Genomic DNA, 21,072 nt, shown 5'->3' on the forward strand with positions numbered 1-21,072 from the left:
CGGGTGATTCCTGGCAGTTCAACACCTGTAACAAGTGTTTCTTTAGTTCAGGGGTTCAGGCACGTCTAGATGTTTTCAATGCTGTCTGATGCTTGTGATTGAAAAGAGCAAAGATCAGTATCTTCTGCAGAGGACTGACATTTCACAACTCTAACGTGATACTTTATGTTCTGAAGGAATAGGGATTAGAGTAAGTTTGGTCAGTTTCATCAAATATAGTTTATTCGATTTGTTGAATGTCTTTTGGAAAATGAAGAAAGTCTTGTCTCAAAAGTTGATCTGTTGTCTACAGCTGCCCCTGTAGCTGTCCCTTCAGAACATGCATGTTCCTTTTACTTTCTTGAGATACGAGATCATTCAAAATACCATGTATTTCTACATTCACAGTTGAGACTTAGGTGTATGTTATAGAATATTTGTTGTCACCAAAAGCAACACCTATATTAGTATGAAATGATGACATGGCTTCAGTCTGCCCCACTGTTTCCTTGACAACCTTTCTGTGAATGTTCAGTTAGTTCAGTCCCCCCCAGCCATCTCCACACAGGAGTCTAGTGTGTCTACACAATTTATTCTCTGTCTGTCTGGAATTGTAAATATGTGTATTTGTTTTTATTTATGTTCAATGCTGAAATCAATCCTTTTTGGATTGGTGGTACTTGTATATGAATATATAAATGCGCTTCATCCAATGAAGTGCATTGAAATTATGACTTCATACAAGTCTAAATTTAATAAACGTTCTATTACATTTGTACAGTGTGTCTGGTGTGCAGTTTTTACATATTAACGCTTTAATTTAATTTAAATTAAATAAAGGACATTTTTATTAAATTCTTATAATAAAGGAAAATTAAATCAGCGCGCTGTGGAGACGCATCTACAAAGGCTGTATTCAAGCTCTCGCGCTCAAAGTCGTTGCGCATTTCCTCCACTTGACCGTACGCCTCGCGTCACTTCCAGATGTCAATATGCGGCTCAGTGCGGCGGTGGTACCGTAACCACCGGAAAGATGTGAACAAGTAATAGATTAAATTCCGATACAACAAAATACTACACGTTTTTTTTCAACAGCGTTCCTCTCGACTTAAAAAGGAGCTGGAAAACCAGATCCGTCGCGTGGATAATCGGACAGTCGGAGTGCCTAATTCAAGCAGCCATCTTTTGTGAGGATGGACAAGGCAGTACGGCGGGCCTGCATAGGCTTTGACCGTAGCCTGAGCTGCGGGTTGATAGAAGGTCCCCGCGGCTCTATGCTGAAAACGCTGCTACTGTTCTGTGTCTTCGGTTTGCTCTGTGGGCTTCCTAGGTTCACCGAGGCTAAAGAATGCGACAAGCCGTGCCTCAATGGGCAATGCAACACTGCTACTGGCAGCTGTTTGTGTAACCCAGGCTGGGTCGGGGACCAATGCCAACACTGCGGAGGAAGGTTCAGGTGAGACCGATATATTTAGCTAATCAGCGTGGAATTGTTTACATTGAATTTGCTAACGTTAGCTGTCTTGAGTCAAAATACGTCTCTTCCCACACTAGCTACAGACCCAACTCCCTGTCCTAGGAAATATTGCTAGCTAGACAACTGTCCATCAGTCGCTCACCTAATGCCTGGTTAATATCGGCCCTGAAGGGCTAGCTTGCAATTAGGTGCTTTATGAGGCTAATTCCTCGCGGCTAAAACCCTGTAGTTGTCCACAAAAACGATACATTAGCTACGTTGTAGCTACAATGTATCGTGACTCCCCTACGTGTTTGTGTTTCATGTGTTAACTAGCTAACTGTGTCATGTTAGTCCACCTGTAACAGTGTTCCGCATTGTTAAGACTTAGTAACCAATGTGAACAGGACAAGGGAGTGTTGATGATTTGCAAACCTATTTTGTGGTGACCAGTTTATTGACCCGATGACAGCAATGGGGAAAGTTGTTGTGACCGTCGCTCGTACTGTTAAAGGCACGTAATGTGTCGTGTGGATCAATTCTGCCCACAGCAACAAACTGGATGGCGTCAAATCAGTATCTATAAACGGTTACACGCATGTTAGTGATGTGTAGCTGACTGTCACGGCTTTATCTGGATAATTGACCGAACAAAGTGACCCTCTTCACAGCTGTCTGTTTCAGGAAAAATGGCAGCCTGTGTAGATGGTCTGTAGCATCACATGCACGAGATGTGGGTTGGTAGTCTGTACACATAACGACCGGAAGGAGAGAATGTTTTGGCTTATTTACCATCTCTGCTTTGTAGTTGAAATGTGAAACTCCCAGTCAGACTGACACTGCAGGACTTTGAGTTGGCTGGAACTGCACTTATCCATTTATAACCCAATTTATGAGACAGTTCAGCCGTATGGAAAACAAGCTATGATTTCCTCTTTTGTTTCCTCTAATCCTCCCCTCCCGTCTCCCTTCTCCTCTCTCTCCCTTCTGCTCTCTCTCCTCCCCGACCCTCTCCTCCCCGACCCTCTTCTCCCCTCTTTTCTCCTCCCCTCTCTTCTCCTCCCCGACCCTCTCTTCTCCTCCCCTCTCCTCTCCTCTTCTCCCCGACCCTCTCCTCCTCGACCCTCTCCTCCCAGACCCTCTCCTCTACGTCCCTCTGCTCTACAACCCTCTCACCGACCCTCTCCTCCTCAACCCTCTCCTCCCCGACCCTCTCCTGTACGACCCTCTCCTCCCCGACCCTCTCCTCCCAGACACTCCTCTACGACCCTTTCCGACCCTCTCCTCCTCGACCCTCTCCTCCTCTACCCTCTCTCTCCTCTACGACCCTCTCCTCTACGACCCTTTCCTATACGACCCTCTCCTCTACGACCTCTCCTCTAAGACACTGTCCTCCCCTCTCCTCCCCGACCTTCTCCTCTACGACCCGATCCGATCCAAATCGAAGTTGAGCATGTTCCCACAGGAAGTGATGACTGAGAAGCTCAAAGGCAGTCATGCTGATGTAACAGACATTTTGCCATACTGTCTCTGTGTCTGTCTGTCTCTCTGTCTCGTCTCTCTCTCTACCTGTGTCTCTGTCTGTCTGTCTGTCTCTATATCTGTCTGTCTGTCCTTCTGTCTGTATCAGCTCAGTCTAAACTCGGGCAGCAGGTAATAGGCCGACAGCATTCTGTCCAATTAGTACTGCTATCTTTGAGTGCATCCAGGAAATTGTGGGTGATGTTTGCATGTGTGGTGCTCTGTGATTGGCTGTGATCTCCAGTGGCAATAAACGAACAAACTTCCTTTAAAGATTGTGAGCCCCTGTTCTGTAATGTTTGGCCCGGTGGCTGACTTGATTGGAATTCTTAGGTTTACCACAGGGTGTGGTTTATTGTTGACGCACTTTCGGCCTGGAACTTTGAACTCTGCTGTCCATCAGAGTCATAATAGCTGCTAGACAGACATGTTTTTGATTTGTGTTGTGGTATTAAAAGCAGCTAGTTTTGGTTGAGATGAGTTCTGAGCTGGTGTTTGTCTCGAGGACAGTGCTGCCATAGAGCCTTGGGAGGACCCAGATGAGGCAGACTGTCTGTGACTGCTAGTCCAGTGTTTCCTCTAGGATTTTGTTTTAGCAGTGGGGGCAGGTCTGTCCGATATTTCGGAGCAGGTTAATGTAATAGTCTAATAGCTAATGTAATATTGCACATATTTTCGTCCTATTTCACCCAAAGCAATAAGGTTAGGCTACTTAAAGACACCTTCCACTCATAAAGTATGTTCTAAATGGCCTAAATGCTGGCAATTAATAATTGACGTAACAACTTATTGTAAATGGTCAGTAGCCTAGCCGATCGATTAAGGTACTCGAAAGCATGTACACTCTGCGTGATGTAGACTCTAGTGTGATGTGTCTGTAACTCTGCTACTCTGGTGTGTCTGTGACTCTGCTAGTCTGATGTGTCTGTGACTCTGCTCGTCTGGTGTGTCTGTGACTCTGCTAGTCTGGTCTGTCTGTGACTCTGCTAGTCTGATGTGTCTGTGACTCTGCTAGTCTGATGTGTCTGTGACTCTGCTAGTGTGATGTGTCTGTAACTCTGCTCGTCTGGTGTGTCTGTGACCGCTAGTCGGATGTGTCTGTGACTGCTAGTCTGGTGTGTCTGTGACTGCTAATCTGGTGTGTCTGTGACTCTGCTAGTCTGATGTGTCTGTGACTCTGCTAGTCTGATGTGTCTGTGACTCTGCTAGTGTGATGTGTCTGTAACTCTGCTCGTCTGGTGTGTCTGTGACTCTGCTAGTCTGATGTGTCTGTGACTCTGCAAGTGTGATCTGTCTGTAACTCTGCTCGTCTGGTGTGTCTGTGACTGCTAGTCTGATGTGTCTGTGACTCTGCTCGTCTGGTGTGTCTGTGACTTTGCTCGTCTGGTGTGTCTGTGACTGCTAGTCTGGTGTGTCTGTGACTCTGAAAGTCTGGTGTGTCTGTGACTCTGCTAGTCTGGTGTGTCTGTGACTCTGCTAGTGTGATGTGTGTGATTCTGCTAGTCTGATGTGTGTGATTCTGCTAGTCTGATGTGTCTGTGACTCTGCTAGTCTGATGTGTCTGTGACTGCCAGTCTGATGTGTCTGTGAGTCTGCTAGTGTGGTGGGTCTGTGACTGAGTTGAGTTTGTTAAACACTCTCTCTAAAGCAGTGTTTAGTTGAGGCGGTTGTGAGTCAGAGGACCTGGTTTGAACCTCGGAGTGGGTAAAATCTGGAGGAAGTTAACCTGACGAGCGACGCCATGTCACCTGTGACACCTGGAGGCTAGCCTGTGTGGAGGGTTGAACTAAGGAGGCTGTTCAAACACCCATACGCACAAATCAGAAGGCGCATTTGGGTCCGTATCTCAAACATGCTCTTGTATTGCTCTTGGCTAACTCGTGCTAACTCCAATCATTGAGTGTTTGATCTTGATCCGTGCTGGAGCGATATCAATATCAATAAGTCCCTCTTTTGATCTGCTCATGTCTGCCCGCTGTGTGATAAGACCCTGACAGGGCCTGTATGAAGAGAGGGTTTCAGTGTTGATGTGATGGAGACAGGCCTCATGGGATCCAGCCACATGTACCTCCATTCTCTGTTCTAGAACGCTCATCGTTCCAGTGTGTCGTTACCGTTGATCCGACCGTTGTCAGGCTTTAAGTTCTAGAAGTCCCTATAATTCCACAAGCTCCGTCTTGAGTGCATCCGGTGGCCGGCTGCGCTGAGAGACCTTGTGACTGGCTGGGACTGGAGCCACTCTGGGGCCGTCCCACTTCCTCTGTGTTATTAGGGGTTTCCTGACTGTATGCAGACGGCTTGAAGTGAATTAGGCTGAAAGCACACAGGAGACAGACACGCTCACACAGTGGAGACAGTGGAGACAGTGTTGACAGTGGGTGGTTCTCCAGTGTCCTGGTCTGTCTGCCAGCCAGGACTTTGTTAACACTGCAATCCTGCCTCTTTTACTGCTGTGCCACATGCCTCTGAAAGATGCCCTCTGCTTGACAGCTGGAACAATCAGCGGTCTCTAAATCATCCGCATGAGACGGAGAGATCTCTGTCATTACGCAGGGTAAAGACTCACTCAGTAAAAACTGGTTGAAACTAGCCATCAGGTATAGTCAGTGTTTCCTCTATGTTGATTTCGCGGTCCGCCACGGTATCTGAAATAGGGCTGTAAAAAAGGCCGTCTATCAGCAGGGATTGTTAGAGTGCATGTTGGAGAATAGCACGGACACGCGCTTCACACCGCGAGCGGGCACGCGTGCCACTGGGCGTCCTTGACAACTGTAAGTCGTATAACTGATGTTGTCAGTTCATTTAAGCCTGTTATTGTATTAGTCGATAGTTCTTGCACATTTAAATTAAGTTAACTGGTGATTTTCGTTGATTGTATTCTTCACCTGCTAGCGAAATTGCACGTGGCTGTTGATTCGATAGCGATTGCTGAACGCCCTGGCTCACGTTTGTATTTTAGGTGCATCATTATGCTGAAGTAGTTACACTGCATTAAGATAATGTAATTAATAGTGGGTTTATTGTTATTATTTGCTCCAGAATGATTAGCCTATATGTCAAGATCAAATTAAGCCGACAATGTACACGTGCAGCATTTATGCCATTTAGAACATACTTTGAGTGGAAGGGTCGTCTTTAAGTAGCCTAACCTTATTGGGGAAATAGGACGAAAATATGTGCAATATTACATTAGGTATTAGACAGTAGACTATTACATTAGCCTGCTCCGAAATATAGTTGTCGTTTTTGGTTGTTGTTCTGACAAACCTGCCCCCACCTCTAAAACAAATCCTAAAGGAAACTCTGATAGTAGTTGTTGTTGTTGTACAGAGTGACTGGAGGTGGCACCTCCACTGTCTTTGCCAATCAGGCCATCCTTATCAGCTATCGATCTTCATAGATGATAGCCTGGGATTTTAATGTTTTACAGTTGCAGTATTGTTGCTGAACACTCATGGCCTTGAACCTTGGAGTCTGTCTGAAAACAGGCCATTATAGAGTCTGTCTGAAACCAGGACATTATAGAATCTGTCTGAAACCAGGACATTATAGAATCTGTCGGAAACCAGGCCATTATAGAATCTGTCGGAAACCAGGCCATTATAGAGTCTGTCTGAAACCAGGCCATTATAGAATCTGTCTGAAACCAGGCCATTATAGAGTCTGTCTGAAACCAGGCCATTATAGTCTGTCTGAAACCAGGCCATTATAGAGTCTGTCTGAAACCAGGCCATTATAGAGTCTGTCTGAAACCAGGCCATTATAGAGTCTGTCTGAAACCAGGCCATTATTGAGTCTGTCTGAAACCAGGCCATTATAGAGTCTGTCTGAAACCAGGCCATTATTGAGTCTGTCTGAAACCAGGCCATTATTGAGTCTGTCTGAAACCAGGCCATTATTGAGTCTGTCTGAACCCAGGCCATTATAAAGTCTGTCTGAAACCAGGCCATTATAGAGTCTGTCTGAAACCAGGCCATTATAGAGTCTGTCTGAAACCAGGCCATTATAAAGTCTGTCTGAAACCAGGCCATTATAGAGTCTGTCTGAAACCAGGCCATTATAGAGTCTGTCTGAAACCAGGCCATTATTGAGTCTGTCTGAACCCAGGCCATTATAGAGTCTGTCTGAAACCAGGCCATTATTGAGTCTGTCTGAAACCAGGCCATTATAGAGTCTGTCTGAAACCAGGCCATTATAGAGTCTGTCTGAAACCAGGCCATTATAGAGTCTGTCTGAAACCAGGCCATTATAGAGTCTGTCTGAAACCAGGCCATTATAGAGTCTGTCTGAAACCAGGCCATTATAGAGTCTGTCTGAAACCAGGCCATTATAGAGTCTGTCTGAAACCAGGCCATTATAGAGTCTGTCTGAAACCAGGCCATTATTGAGTCTGTCTGAACCCAGGCCATTATAGAGTCTGTCTGAAACCAGGCCATTATAGAGTCTGTCTGAAACCAGGCCATTATAGAGTCTGTCTGAAACCAGGCCATTATAGAGTCTGTCTGAAACCAGGCCATTATAGAGTCTGTCTGAAACCAGGCCATTATTGAGTCTGTCTGAACCCAGGCCATTATAGAGTCTGTCTGAAACCAGGCCATTATAGAGTCTGTCTGAAACCAGGCCATTATAGAGTCTGTCTGAAACCAGGCCATTATAGAGTCTGTCTGAAACCAGGCCATTATTGAGTCTGTCTGAAACCAGGCCATTATAGAGTCTGTCTGAAACCAGGCCATTATTGAGTCTGTCTGAAACCAGGCCATTATAGAGTCTGTCTGGGTGCAATCCACCAAGAACAGCTACACCTTGACACTGTTAACCCTTTCCCACCAAGGCAGTTTGAGGGTTTGGAGCCGGTGGCCGATCTCAAACCAGTTCTGTACGTTCCGGCCAATAAAACTGGTTACAGAGCGGCACCAACCCCTAGCTGTTTGAGAACCCAGGGTTTCCCGCAGCACTTTTCAGTTAAGGCGGCCCGTTGTCCTGTTTTCTCCCTTCCATTCCAAACTGTGACCAATGCCAGTCTCCCTTCTCTGCAGAACACATTAGTCTATCCCCCCCCCCTACCACCTTAACTAACACATTTTCTGCGGGAAACCCTGGAACCATCCCACTCACACCAGGGTCTGGGGGCGGGATTATCGTCACCAACCAAGAACAACTGAATTTGTTAGCTTCAGCAAAGAACTTGCAGTGTTCTGTAGAAGCACGATCGATCGCGACGAGCAGCACACACACGTTGGATATCTGGTGTGTTGATGCAGATGTAGGCTTACAGAGCCAGGAGCCAGACGTACACAGATGCATACAGACAGTGACGTCGGAATGACGTGGTTCTCTGGCCTGTGGAAAAGCAAACCGGTTCTTAGAAGTTGAGCAAGTTGAACCAGCTGCGAACCAGCACTCGCTGAACCAGAACCAGGTTTGCATTGGTGGAAAGGGGGTATCTGTGGTAAACTGTCTGTGTTGTGTGACAGTGTGAGGAGAGGTGGTGTGTGTGTGTGTGTGTGTGTGTGTGTGTGTGTAGCACACTTCCCTGGTAGCTGTGGCTCAGGAGGGAGAGCAGGTCATCCTCTAACCCCAGGCAGGGCTCGACAATTACGATGGCCCGATGGCCCGGGGCCAGTAAAAAGTAACGTCGGGACAGTTAAACTAGCAACTCACTGTCCCGATCGGGCCACTGCAAAGCATTGATTGAAAAAAAATTGCATTGTAAAACTTCACATCCTGCATGTTTTGCTATCTGCTAAATGCATAAATAACTTTGCAGCTCGTGGGGCGCACAGTTGGCTAATCAAGAGTGGAGTAGTGAGTGACGAGTGGTTGTCAAATTGTAGTTCTCTAATCTCTCATTTTTTAACAACTGGCACGAGACACTGAAGTGAATGGCAGCAAAAGGAGAGCTACGAGGTCAAACGGAAGCAACTTTTTTAATGTAACTAAGATGCACTGTTTCGTCTGTCGTTTGGTCCCTTCTAAAGCAGACAAAATTAGATATTTTTACACAGGCACCGACAATTTTCGAAAACAATCCCTGACCAGCCATGCTAATAGCAGACAGCACCTGGTTTGCGTGACAGCTAAACGGCTGGTTGACAATCCATCTTCCAGGCTGTTGACCATGCTGGTCAGGAATTTACATTTACATTTAGTCATTTAGCAGACGCTCTTATCCAGAGCGACTTACAGTAAGTACAGGGACATTCTCCCCGAGGCAAGTAGGGTGAAGTGCCTTGCCCAAGGACACAAGGTCATTTGGGACTGCCGGGAATCGAACTGGCAACCTTCTGATTACTAGCCCGCTTCCCTAACCGCTCAGCCACCTGACTCCCCAATTTAAATGCAGATGCTTTTTATTTTTTTATCACTAGAAATGTGATTTCATTTTTGTTCTTTTTATATCCAGGACGTGTTTAATAAATGGTTTAACATGTTAACAGAATAACGTAACTTATAAGTCTTTGGTTTTGTAGTAACAATGATAAATTACAACTTTTGGACGGGGGGCCAGAACAAATTGTCTTGGGGCCAGTAAGTTTCAAAATGTTTTAACGTTGAGCCCTGCCAGGGTTGGCAGTTTGATCCCCGACTCCTCTTGTCCGTGTGTGGAAGTGTCCTTGAACATGACACGACATCTCAAGTCGGTCCTGATGGGCAGGCCAGCGCCTGTGTGTGTGTGTGCGAAAAGGGCCTGTGTGTGTGTGTGCGAAAAGGGCCTGTGTGTGTGTGTGTGCGAAAAGGGCCTGTGTGTGTGTTTGTGTGTGTGAATTGGTGAATGAGAGGCAAAAATGTGAAGCGCTTTGAGTAATGTTACGGTAGAAAACACGCTATGTAAGTGCAATCATTTTAACATTCAGCATTTCCTCAGCCGCTTTACCATCACAGCAACCAGGGCCTCTCAGCCTGCCCCTCTCTGGGCTGACCATGGCCACAGTGAGACAAGCCCAAACAGGCTTCCTGCTGGGGAAGAAAGCAGATAGCAGAACATTTGCTGGTTTGCTTTACACTTGAGTAATTGTCCCTCGTTCCTCTTTTCCTGAACCTTTCTGTGTTTGTGGGGAAGTCATAGCTCGTTAATACTCGCAAAATCCGCCCAATCAGATGCAGTTACCTGTCATGTGACAGGGTGTGAAGTGAAGGGTGTGGGAGTCAGGTGGCTGAGCGGTTAGGGAATTGGGCTAGTAATCAGAAGGTTGGGGTTCGATTCCCGGCCGTGCAAAATGACGTTGTGTCCTTGGGCAAGGCACTTCACCCTACTTGCCTCTGGGGAATGTCCCTGTACTTACTGTAAGTCGCTCTGGATAAGAGCGTCTGCTAAATGACTAAATGTAAATTAAAATGTAAGTGAGGTGTTAGTGGTGTCTATAGTGCCCCCCCTTTCCTGAGTCTGACCTGCAACCTCTGACCCGTGTCCCCTAGGCTGTCTGGACCCTCTGGCTTCCTGACCGACGGCCCAGGGAACTACAAATACATGACCAAGTGCACCTGGCTCATCGAGGGACAGTAGGTTCACCCACAACACACACAAAACAAGGGCACCCTAACCCTGCTCCACCCAGTGTCAACAATGAAAACACAAGCTGAAGTTCAAGTTCATTTGCACATTAACAGAGTTGTTTGCTATGAAATGCTTGACTACTCCAACTGTTGGCATATTGCACTGATTCTCCTCAAGCAGCAGATTCACATCCATACAATAGATCACATATTTTATTAGATCAGTCAATGGTCTCTTAATACATATATAAAACCATGCAAATGTGTAGTAGTTTAGCATTCATTCCATCCCCCATTCAGGTGCTTGCTAAACAGGAGAGCATTAGAGAAGCTGAACAAAGGCTGCCACTCAGCACAGTTCTGACTGGGAGGAGGAAATATAATTGAATAAGCACCCAACAGACACCCGCTTTAAGACTGTTAAAGAGCTCTCTCAGCAGTGAGACGTCTTGGAGGTACAGTCTGCAGTGAGCTGTCTGCAGGCGTGGGCTCTGACCCGCAGACAAGCCTGAGCTGGTCCCTCCCACTGAGACTGGGGCATTGGAGTCCTCCTCCCCTCTCCTCTTGTCTCCTCTTGTCCTCTACCCTCTCATCACCTCACATCCCTTCCCCTCTCCCCCTGTCCCTTCCCCTCCCGTCCCGTCTCCCCCTGTCCCTTCCCCTCCCGTCCCGTCTCCCCCTGTCCCTTCCCCTCCTGTCCCCTCTCCCCCTGTCCCTTCCCCTCCTGTCCCCTCTCCCCCTGTCCCTTCCCCTCCCGTCCCGTCTCCCCCTGTCCCTTCCCCTCCCGTCCCGTCTCCCCCTGTCCCTTCCCCTCCTGTCCCGTCCCCTCTCCCCCTGTCCCTTCCCCTCCTGTGCCGTCCCGTCTCCCCCTGTCCCTTCCCCTCCCGTCCCGTCTCCCCCTGTCCCTTCCCCTCCTGTCCCGTCCCCTCTCCCCCTGTCCCTTCCCCTCCTGTCCCCTCTCCCCCTGTCCCTTCCCCTCCCGTCCCGTCTCCCCCTGTCCCTTCCCCTCCCGTCCCCTCTCCCCCTGTCCCTTCCCCTCCTGTCCCCTCTCCCCCTGTCCCTTCCCCTCCTGTCCCCTCTCCCCCTGTCCCTTCCCCTCCCGTCCCGTCTCCCCCTGTCCCTTCCCCTCCCGTCCCCTCTCCCCCTGTCCCTTCCCCTCCCGTCCCGTCTCCCCCTGTCCCTTCCCCTCCCGTCCCGTCTCCCCCTGTCCCTTCCCCTCCCGTCCCGTCTCCCCCTGTCCCTTCCCCTCCTGTCCCGTCCCGTCTCCCCCTGTCCCTTCCCCTCCCGTCTTCTCCCGTCTCATCTCCTCCTGACCCAGGAGAACAAACATCCCTTCATCCCATCACATATCTGGGATTTGATTAGTGGATGTGGGCCATTTTTAGAAGACCGTTGAATGAACGACCAATCCTTTCGTGACTGTTAGCCACTGTGCAGAAAACAGTACTGTTTTTATACAGTATTTTATTTCCATATTAAATTAGGAGTTTCTTCTCTCCAGACTGTGCTAGGGATTTGCCAGGTTTAGATAGAGACCCAAGTCAAGGTCATCCTGAGACCAACTGTACTCAAGGTCAATCATATAGCCATGCTTCTTTAGGTCTTTTTTGGTGGTCAGACACGAGACACTTGACGGGTGAGGCTGACTCTGACTCTGTCTCTGACTCTGTCCCTGTCTGCAGGCCCAACAGCATCCTGCGACTGCGGTTCAACCACTTTGCCACTGAGTGCAGCTGGGACCACCTGTACGTGTACGACGGAGACTCCATCTACGCCCCTCTGCTTGCGGCCTTCAGGTGGGCCTCAGCCCCGGAGCCTCGCTCCCTCAGCTGCTGTCAAGGGCTGTTAGTTTTTTTTGAGCATTGTTAAGTATTGCCACATTGAATGGGAAGTTTTTTATATGTTGATGCAACACACACTGTCCCACCCACATTTAAAAAACAAGCCTACGCCCCTGATGTGAGGTGTGTGTATGTGAAGTGTGTGTAACTATGTGAAGTGTGTGTAACTATGTGAGGTGTGTGTGTGTGTATGTGAGGTGTGTGTATGTGAGGTGTGTAACTATATGAGGTGTGTATATGTGAGGTGTGTGTAACTATATGATGTGTTTATCACAGTGGCTTGATTGTGCCTGAACACTATGGCAACGAGACAGTCCCAGAGGTGGTGTCTCGTTCTGGCTTCGCCCTGCTGCACTTCTTCAGCGACGCTGCCTACAACCTTACAGGCTTCAACGTCTCCTACAGGTGAGAGCCACGCTGGGCTGGAATAACCTGGATTAACCCCACAGTCCTACCTGGACAATCCCCCAGGAACACCCGGGCTAACCCCACACCCGGACTAACCCCATACACACACCTGGACTAACCCCACAACCTAACAAACCCCACAATGTGACTAGCCCCACAACCTGACTAACCCCACAACCTGACTAACCCCACATCCAGACTAACCCCACTCCTGGACTAAACTCGCTGACACAGCCAGACAAACCCCATACCTGGACTAACCCCACAGTCACACCTAAACTAATCCCAAACCTGTACCAACCCCACCCATGAACTAACCCCACATTCAGACTGGGACACTAACCCCACACTTGGAGACCCCCAGCCTTTTTTTCTGTACATCATTTTAATCAGTAGACTCTTCCCTTAATTTCTCTCTCTCTCTCATTCTGTTTCTCTCTCTGCCCCCCCCCCCCCCCCCCCCCCCCCCCCCCTCCTCCAGGGTGAACACCTGTCCTAATAACTGTTCAGGGCGCGGGGAGTGCAGCGTGGGGAACTCCACAGCCTCGGTGGTGTGTGAGTGTGAGGAGGGCTGGAAGGGTGAGGCTTGTGACACCCCCTACTGTGTGTCTGACTGTGGGTCGCCAGTGCGGGGCCACTGCAGCCTCCAAGACAAGACCTGCGTCTGCAACCCCGGCTGGCAAGGTGGGCTCTTTCCTCTGGTTCTGGATCACTGATCACTAGGGGTGTGTTTTGTGTCATTAGCCTTTCTGTGTGTGTGTGTGTCCACCCGCCCAGTACACCATGTACGTGTCATTAACTTCCCCTTCATTGAGCTTCTCTATTGGTTAATTAGGCCTCTTCAAAGCAACACTTTACTTTTTAAACCAAACGCCATCTGTGCCCTGATGGCTCTCCTGTCTACCTAGTTTCACAGCCTGTGATGAAGATGGCTATTAAACTGCTGCTCCTGCTGAGAGGAGGAGATACTGTATTAAACTGATCTGCTGAGAGGAGCAGACTGTATTAAACTGATCTGCTGAGAGGAGCAGACTGTATTAAACTGATCTGCTGAGAGGAGCAGACTGTATTAAACTGATCTGCTGAGAGGAGATACTGTATTAAACTGATCTGCTGAGAGGAGCAGACTGTATTAAACTGATCTGCTGAGAGGAGATACTGTATTAAACTGATCTGCTGAGAGGAGATACTGTATTAAATTGATCTGCTGAGAGGAGATATTGTATTAAACTGATCGCCTGCTGAGAGGAGCAGACTGTAATAAACTGATCTGATCTGAGCCTACCTAGCCTATGCAGGTCATGTGAAAAATGATCCAAAGACTTGTACCCGAAGACAGTCGGGAGATGAATGAACCATTTCTGTTTCCTCTACTGTGCCTATGCAACAGTCCCGATGCGCTGCAACAAGACGATGAACGGATTCTGAATCTGAACTGATTCTGAATCACTCTCTGAGACTACTCGTTACTCCTGAGTCATCCTAAAGATTCGTTCAAAATGAACACAATTACTAGCCTACAGGTGATGTCCAAAACCGACAACATGGCTTCAACGGAAAAGGGAGTTGCTTTGGTCTAAATTTTTGTTTGTGTTATGGAAACACTTTATTTATAAATATGCAGGAATGAATACGCATTGTGTAGTAACCGAAGACGGATTATTTGGTGGGAACAATGCAGCCAACGGAAAGAGTCTTGAAGGCGCAGCACCTTGCAATTTATGCCACGGTTAATAACTGTTTCAGCCTGCTGGTTACTCAGTGTTACTGGGCAGTCGGCCATGTCAACTTGTGAATTTGCTACTAGCAAACCGCGTTGGCTTAGCCTGGAAGTAAGTCATTCTCACAAAGTGTTCAGTTTGCGGTAACTTAGTTAGCAAATGAATGAGCCTGTCAGTGTGTTCGCTAACGTCAGTTTGCTACCTAGCTTCAAAGCTTGTGAGTGAAACATGCAGGGCTTGACAATCAGCCTATTGTACTGTAGGCCTAACGATCAAGGCTTGTTCGGGACAATTTGTTCAAACTTCTTCTAAAGACAAAGACAGAATCTAAAATAGCTACCAAATTCAACTGCCTGTGCTGAGTCGAACAAGTTGATAACCACTGTCATGACTGTGCAGTGAGTAGTTTAGAGTAGTTTATTGCTAGAGGAGTTTGTTTTATACTTTGTTGAAGCTTATACAGCACATTTACAATACGTGTTGTAGGGAGGGGTTTTATTGTGTGGTGTATAACATTTGGAATTTTGGACTTGGAATTCTTTACAACTGAGATCAAATGTGTTATTACAGAAAGTAAAGTGTGTATGTTGTCCAGGTGTGTGTCTTTCAGGCGTGTGCTTGTGTGTGTGTTGACCAGGTGCGTGTGTGTTGACCAGGTGCGTGTGTGTTGACCAGGTGCGTGTGTGTTGACCAGGTGCGTGTGTGTTGACCAGGTGTGTGTATGTTGACCAGGTGCGTGTATGTTGACCAGGTGTGTGTGTGTGTTGACCAGGTGCGTGTATGTTGACCAGGTGTGTGTGTGTGTTGACCAGGTGCGTGTGTGTTGACCAGGTGCGTGTATGTTGACCAGGTGCGTGTATGTTGACCAGGTGCGTGTGTGTTGACCAGGTGTGTGTATGTTGACCAGGTGTGTGTGTGTTGACCAGGTGTGTGTGTGTTGACCAGGTGCGTGTGTGTTGACCAGGTGCGTGTGTGTTGACCAGGTGTGTGTGTGTGGACCAGGTGTGAGACAAGTGAGCCAGCATCCTCTGTTCCTCCAGGTCCCGACTGCTCAGTGTCAGTTCCAGCCAACTGGTCGTTCTGGACGCGGGAGGAGTACAGCGAGCCGGGCCTGGCGCGGGCCTCCCACAAGGCCGTGGTGCACGAGGGGGTCATGTGGGTGGTGGGAGGATACGTGTTCAACTCCTCAGATTACCACATGGTCCAAGCGTGAGTAGCAACCTCCTGAACGCCCGTGGTCTGCTCCAGTGTGTGTGTGTGGTGCTGGTGTGTGTGTGTGTGTGTGGTGCTGGTGTGTGTGTGGTGCTGGTGTGTGTGTGTGTGTGTGTGTGTGTGTGTGTGTGTGGTGCTGGTGTGTGTGTGTGTGTGTGTGTGTGTGTGGTGCTGGTGTGTGTGTGTACACTGTGACGGTGTCCCTGTGTGTGCTCCTCCTCCAGCCTGGACCTGCAGACCCAGCGCTGGCTGCCTCTCAACCGCTCCGTCAACTCTGTCATGGGCCGCTACGGACACACTGTGGCCCTGCACGAGGTAGTACAGTAACCCTGCATGAGGTAGTACACTAACCATGCATGAGGTAGTACAGTAACCCTGCATGAGGTAGTACAGTAACCCTGCATGAGGTAGTACAGTAACCCTGCATGAGGTAGTACACTAACCATGCACGAGGTAGTACAGTAACCCTGCATGAGGTAGTACACTAACCATGCACGAGGTAGTACAGTAACCCTGCATGAGGTAGTACAGTAACCCTGCATGAGGTAGTACACTAACCATGCACGAGGTAGTACAGTAACCCTGCATGAGGTAGTACACTAACCATGCACGAGGTAGTACAGTAACCCTGCATGAGGTAGTACACTAACCATGCACGAGGTAGTACAGTAACCCTGCATGAGGTAGTACACTAACCATGCACGAGGTAGTACAGTAACCCTGCACGAGGTAGTACACTAACCATGCACGAGGTAGTACAGTAACCCTGCACGAGGTAGTACACTAACCATGCACGAGGTAGTACAGTAACCCTGCACGAGGTAGTACACTAACCATGCACGAGGTAGTACAGTAACCCTGCACGAGGTAGTACACTAACCATGCACGAGGTAGTACACTAACCCTGCACGAGGTATTACACTAACCCTGCACAAGGTAGCATACTAACCCTGCACGAGGTAGTACACTAACGCTGTACAAGGTAGCATACTAACCCTGCACGAGGTAGTACACTTACCCTGCACAAGCAAGCATACTAACCCTGCACGAGGTAGTACACTAACCATGCACGAGGTAGTACCCTAACCCTGCACAAGGTAGTACACTAACCCTGCACGAGGTAGCATACTAACCCTGCACGAGGTAGCATACTAACCCAAACCCTGCTGATGTTGCTGGGTTATGGCGACGGTGGTTGGCGGTGTGTAACGGTGTTTGTCGTGTCCCCAGGGAAAGATCTTCATGTACGGGGGGAAGATGGACTCCACGGGCAACGTGACGAACCAGCTGTGGGTGTTCCACACCCAGAACCAGAGCTGGGCGCAGCTGAGCCCGCGGGGCAAAGAGCAGTACGCTGTGGTGGGCCACTCGGCTCACATCGTGCCCCCCCTGCTGGATGGAGGCAGCCCCGTCATGCTGGTCATGTTTGGACACTGCCCGCTCTACGGCTACATCAACCAAGTACAGCAGTACGACATAGGCGAGTCATCTCCTTCACGTCTACACCTCCCCTACCTCCAAACCCAACAACCCCCTTTCCACCACCACTTCATCCATACCTCCACATCCACTACCTCCACACCACCTCCACCGCGACCCCACAAACTCCACCCCACCACTTCATCCACGCAACCACCACACCACCTTCGCTCTAGCCGGGACTGTAAACCTGCCCCTCCCCCTCCCCACAGGTCAAAACGTGTGGAGCATGGTGAGCACGGACGGGGCGCTGGTCCAGGGGGGGTACGGCCACAGCAGCGTGTACGACCCCCTGTCCAGATCCATCTACATCCATGGGGGCTACAAGGCCTTCAGCGCTAACAAGTATGGACTGGCCGGAGACCTGTACAAGTACAAGGTGGACGGCAGCAAGTGGTGAGAGAGTCTCGTGTGTGTGTGTGTTCCTCCAGGATGGTCGTTTGTGTATGTGGTGGTGCGTGTGTATGTGTGTGTGTGTGTGTTCCTCCCGCACGGTCGTATGTGTATGTGGTGGTGCGTGTGTATATGTGTGTGTGTTCCTCCCGCACGGTCGTATGTGTATGTGGTGGTGCGTGTGTATATGTGTGTGTGTTCCTCCCGCACGGTCGTATGTGTATGTGGTGGTGCGTGTGTATATGTGTGTGTGTGTGCGCTGATGTCTCGTGCGTCCCTCCAGGACGGTCCTGAAGGACAGTGGTTTCTTCCGCTACCTGCACACGGCGGTCATGGTCGACAGAACCATGCTGGTGTTCGGAGGGAACACGCACAACGACACGTCCATGAGCCACGGGGCCAAGTGCTTCTCCTCCGACTTCATGGCTTACGATCTGGGTCAGTCGCAACCACATCAACCACCCTGACCAGCACCACAGCCACCCCTTTTTCTTCCTGTTTATTTTTGTATTTATGTGTATTCTGTGTATGACTTGTTTTTGAATAGAATCTCACGGAATTAGACATGGATGTTTTAAAAGCATCAATGTTGAGTCCCATTGATCCACACTATGGGTGAACTAATCTGGTATTGAGTGTGCTGTCATGGACGGGTAAACTGAACACCTTGTATAAAGCGGAGACCGTTCCTCGCCCTGTAGCAAGTCATTCAATTACCCGTTAAGATCCTAGTTAGATTCACTGGGATGGAACATTCATTAAGATAGATCTTAGCTGTAAGTGCTGTACAAAGGAAGAATCATTCAGGCCTTACTGCATTTTCAGCTCATGAAATGGTACAATAAGCCCTTCATTACCTGTCCGATCTGAATAATATTTTGGTGTTGCCAAGAGCTCTTTGCGAGTGCAATACCTGCTGCAGTAAAGGCAGTAGAGATGCCATGATTGGACAGTCATGCTGTGTACACCACCATAACCACACTTTTGCACCCGAAACACAACCACAACTGCACTGCTACATTAAATGACACCCACACTGCTGCCTGGAACACAACCGTACATCGCTGGTCCTTTCAACACCACCGCCTTCACACGCTATGCGCCAGGACGGCCCTGCTCATGCTGATTGGCTGAAGGGGTCTGATGAGTAAATCCATTGTTTGATTGGATGAACCGGAGCCGATCAGAGTTCAGACGTTTCAATTATTCTGGTGTTCCCTTGGTGATTAAAGATGTGACAAGGGTTGTCCGACATCCCATAATGGAAGATGAAATGACCTGTCACATCCAGACTTCAGTCTTCAGGTTGACGTCCTGTGGACAGTGTTCAGATTGAGTTTACTGCCCTGCGCCCCCTCTTTCATTCTGTCATCCTCTCCCTCCTTCCTGCTGTCTCTCCCTCCTGTCTCTCTCCCTCCCTCCTGTCTCTCCCTCCTCCTGGCCCTCCCTCCTTCCTCCTGCCCCTTTGCCTCCTTCCTCCCCTCCCACCCTCCTGTCCGCCCCCCCTCTCCCTCCCTCCTTCATCCTCACCCCTTCCTGCTGTCCCTCCCTCCTTCCTCCTGTCTCTCCCTCCTGTCTCTCCCTCCCTCCCTCCTCCTGGGCCCTCTGCTCAGAAAGACTGCAGCTTGTCTGGGAGCTGTGGAGTGGCAGGGCACCCTGGGGGCAGGTCCCATCGTGCCTCTCTCCTAGTGCTGCCGATTGACAGGATGATTGACAGGTGGGGGAATGACTCTCCAGGGAGCATGGCGGGGCTCTCGGGGAGCCAGACGACATGATTGGAGCATCACAGCGCCACTGTCATCGGTGCACCTCCTGTCCTTTCTGCAGTGTGCGCGTTCGTGCGTGTCTGGTAGGATTACCACTGTAGAGTGTGGATGGAGGACCACCGAACACACTGACCACGTCCACTGGCGCCTGAGAATCATCCTCAGCAGACAACTGCTGGGTTTCTCGTTTCTGTTTCCTGCTCAAAAATCTCTGGGTAAAGCGAGAGAGAGAGCGAGAGAGAGAGAGAGATGCATCTGGTGACTCCCTTCCCTAGCGTTGGGGGGCAACGCTAGGGAAGGGACCTCAGGCTGGCTCTTGTATTGGCCAGAGAGACCAACGTTCCTCCCCCCCCAGGGGCGTGACACTGGAGGAAGAGGGCTGTGATGGGCCAGTATCCAGACAGTTTGTTCTGCAGATCAAGTTCTCTCTGTAGTACCAGTGTCTCCCACAAGGGGGTACTGTGGACCCATCCTGGCCGGGTTAGCTGTTTGTACTGGATACAGGATGCAGGACTCTCCAGCGTCTAGGAGTCGTCCTGTTCTGCCTTCGAGTTAATACATGTCACAAGACAATCCCCTTCCTGTAAAGCTTGTATGTGCTTAAGGAAAGGTACTAGTTAATGTGCCTGTAGTCATGGTGACAGAAAGGGTGTCATGTTTCCCTGTGTTCGCAGTGTGTGACGAGTGGTCAGTGCTGCCCAGGCCAGACCTGCTCCACCATCTCAACCGCTTCGGACACTCTGCCGTCTACAGCGACAGGTACACACACACACACACCCCTCCCTGTCTGCTCTCTGCTACAACCCCCCACCCCCACCAGGATTTCTTAAGCCCTTTCAGATCTGTGTGTGCCCCCCCCCTCCCCACAGGGGGTGACCCCATCACTGTTTGAAGAGGAGAGAGGGAGAGAGAGAGGGAGGCAGGGGTAGAAAGACAGAGGGTGGGGTATTGATGGAATAGGTGAGAAGGAAGGGAAGACGAGGAAGGGAAGAGGATGAAATGATTTATCACACAAACCCCAGTTAGCAGAGCCGGCAGGAAACGGAAGAAAGGGGTGGGGGTGTCGGGGGGGGGGGGGGGGGGGGTGATGTTTGAGGAGATATGAGGGCTTGGCCGGTGTTTGACCGTGAGGGCCAGGGGGGCCTGAGGATGTGTTTGATACACCGTAGGAGGTACTGAGAGAGCAGGGGTCAGTGTTGCCTAGGGAACTGCTATCCTCATGCAGCCCGTCTTTTGTGTTTTCTCCTCCCCTCCCTTCCTCTCCCCTCTCTGCCTGCTCTGCTAACTGGTGATTGTGTGATCAATCATTTAATCTCTCCTTCCTTCCTTCTCACCTACCCCTTCCATACCCCACCCTCTTTCTTTCTCTATCTCTCTCTCACTTACACTCTTTCTCACCTCCCCCCCATCCCTCTCTTCTTTCAGTGTGATGTATGTGTTTGGAGGCTTCAACAGTCTGTTGCTGAGTGACGTCCTGAGGTACACTCCAGCCAACTGCTCAGGCCTGCCCAGCCCAGAGAGCTGCTCTGGAGGAGGCCCTGGCCTGCGCTGCCTCTGGAACACCACCCAGGGTGTCTGCCTGCCCTGGGGGGGCCCCGACCCCCAGTCTCCCGGCCCCCAGCCCCCCGGGTGCGGTGCCCGCACATGTAGGTGCCCCCCCCCCCCCCCAACGGCGACCTGGAATGTCTCCCCACACAAACGAAACATCCCACTCTTTACTCATTCATACATATCCCCCTACACACCTGGGTTGGATGAAGATGAAGAATGGGTACATTGCTATATTAATAGTTCACGTCGAG

The 21,072-nt window shown here is 49.7% G+C and overlaps 1 protein-coding gene across 2 annotated transcripts in view; it reads left to right on the plus strand.

Moving 5' to 3' along the window:
* Window positions 1-1,000: 1,000 nt before the first annotated feature.
* The window catches only part of atrn (attractin), a 50,849-nt gene continuing 30,777 nt past the window's right edge, over window positions 1,001-21,072 (plus strand). For both annotated transcript variants that reach the window (XM_067242957.1, XM_067242958.1), the window contains exons 1-12: window positions 1,001-1,435; window positions 10,373-10,456; window positions 12,133-12,246; window positions 12,568-12,696; window positions 13,181-13,383; window positions 15,461-15,629; window positions 15,857-15,947; window positions 16,863-17,112; window positions 17,324-17,507; window positions 17,788-17,942; window positions 19,945-20,029; window positions 20,696-20,916. In XM_067242957.1, the coding sequence (XP_067099058.1) occupies window positions 1,173-1,435; window positions 10,373-10,456; window positions 12,133-12,246; window positions 12,568-12,696; window positions 13,181-13,383; window positions 15,461-15,629; window positions 15,857-15,947; window positions 16,863-17,112; window positions 17,324-17,507; window positions 17,788-17,942; window positions 19,945-20,029; window positions 20,696-20,916 (1,948 nt within the window). In that variant the 5' untranslated portion in view covers window positions 1,001-1,172. The remainder of the gene's footprint in view (window positions 1,436-10,372; window positions 10,457-12,132; window positions 12,247-12,567; window positions 12,697-13,180; window positions 13,384-15,460; window positions 15,630-15,856; window positions 15,948-16,862; window positions 17,113-17,323; window positions 17,508-17,787; window positions 17,943-19,944; window positions 20,030-20,695; window positions 20,917-21,072) is intronic.

Source organism: Osmerus mordax, chromosome 9 (assembly GCF_038355195.1).
Source record: "Osmerus mordax isolate fOsmMor3 chromosome 9, fOsmMor3.pri, whole genome shotgun sequence".
In the NCBI taxonomy this organism is placed as follows: domain Eukaryota; kingdom Metazoa; phylum Chordata; class Actinopteri; order Osmeriformes; family Osmeridae; genus Osmerus; species Osmerus mordax.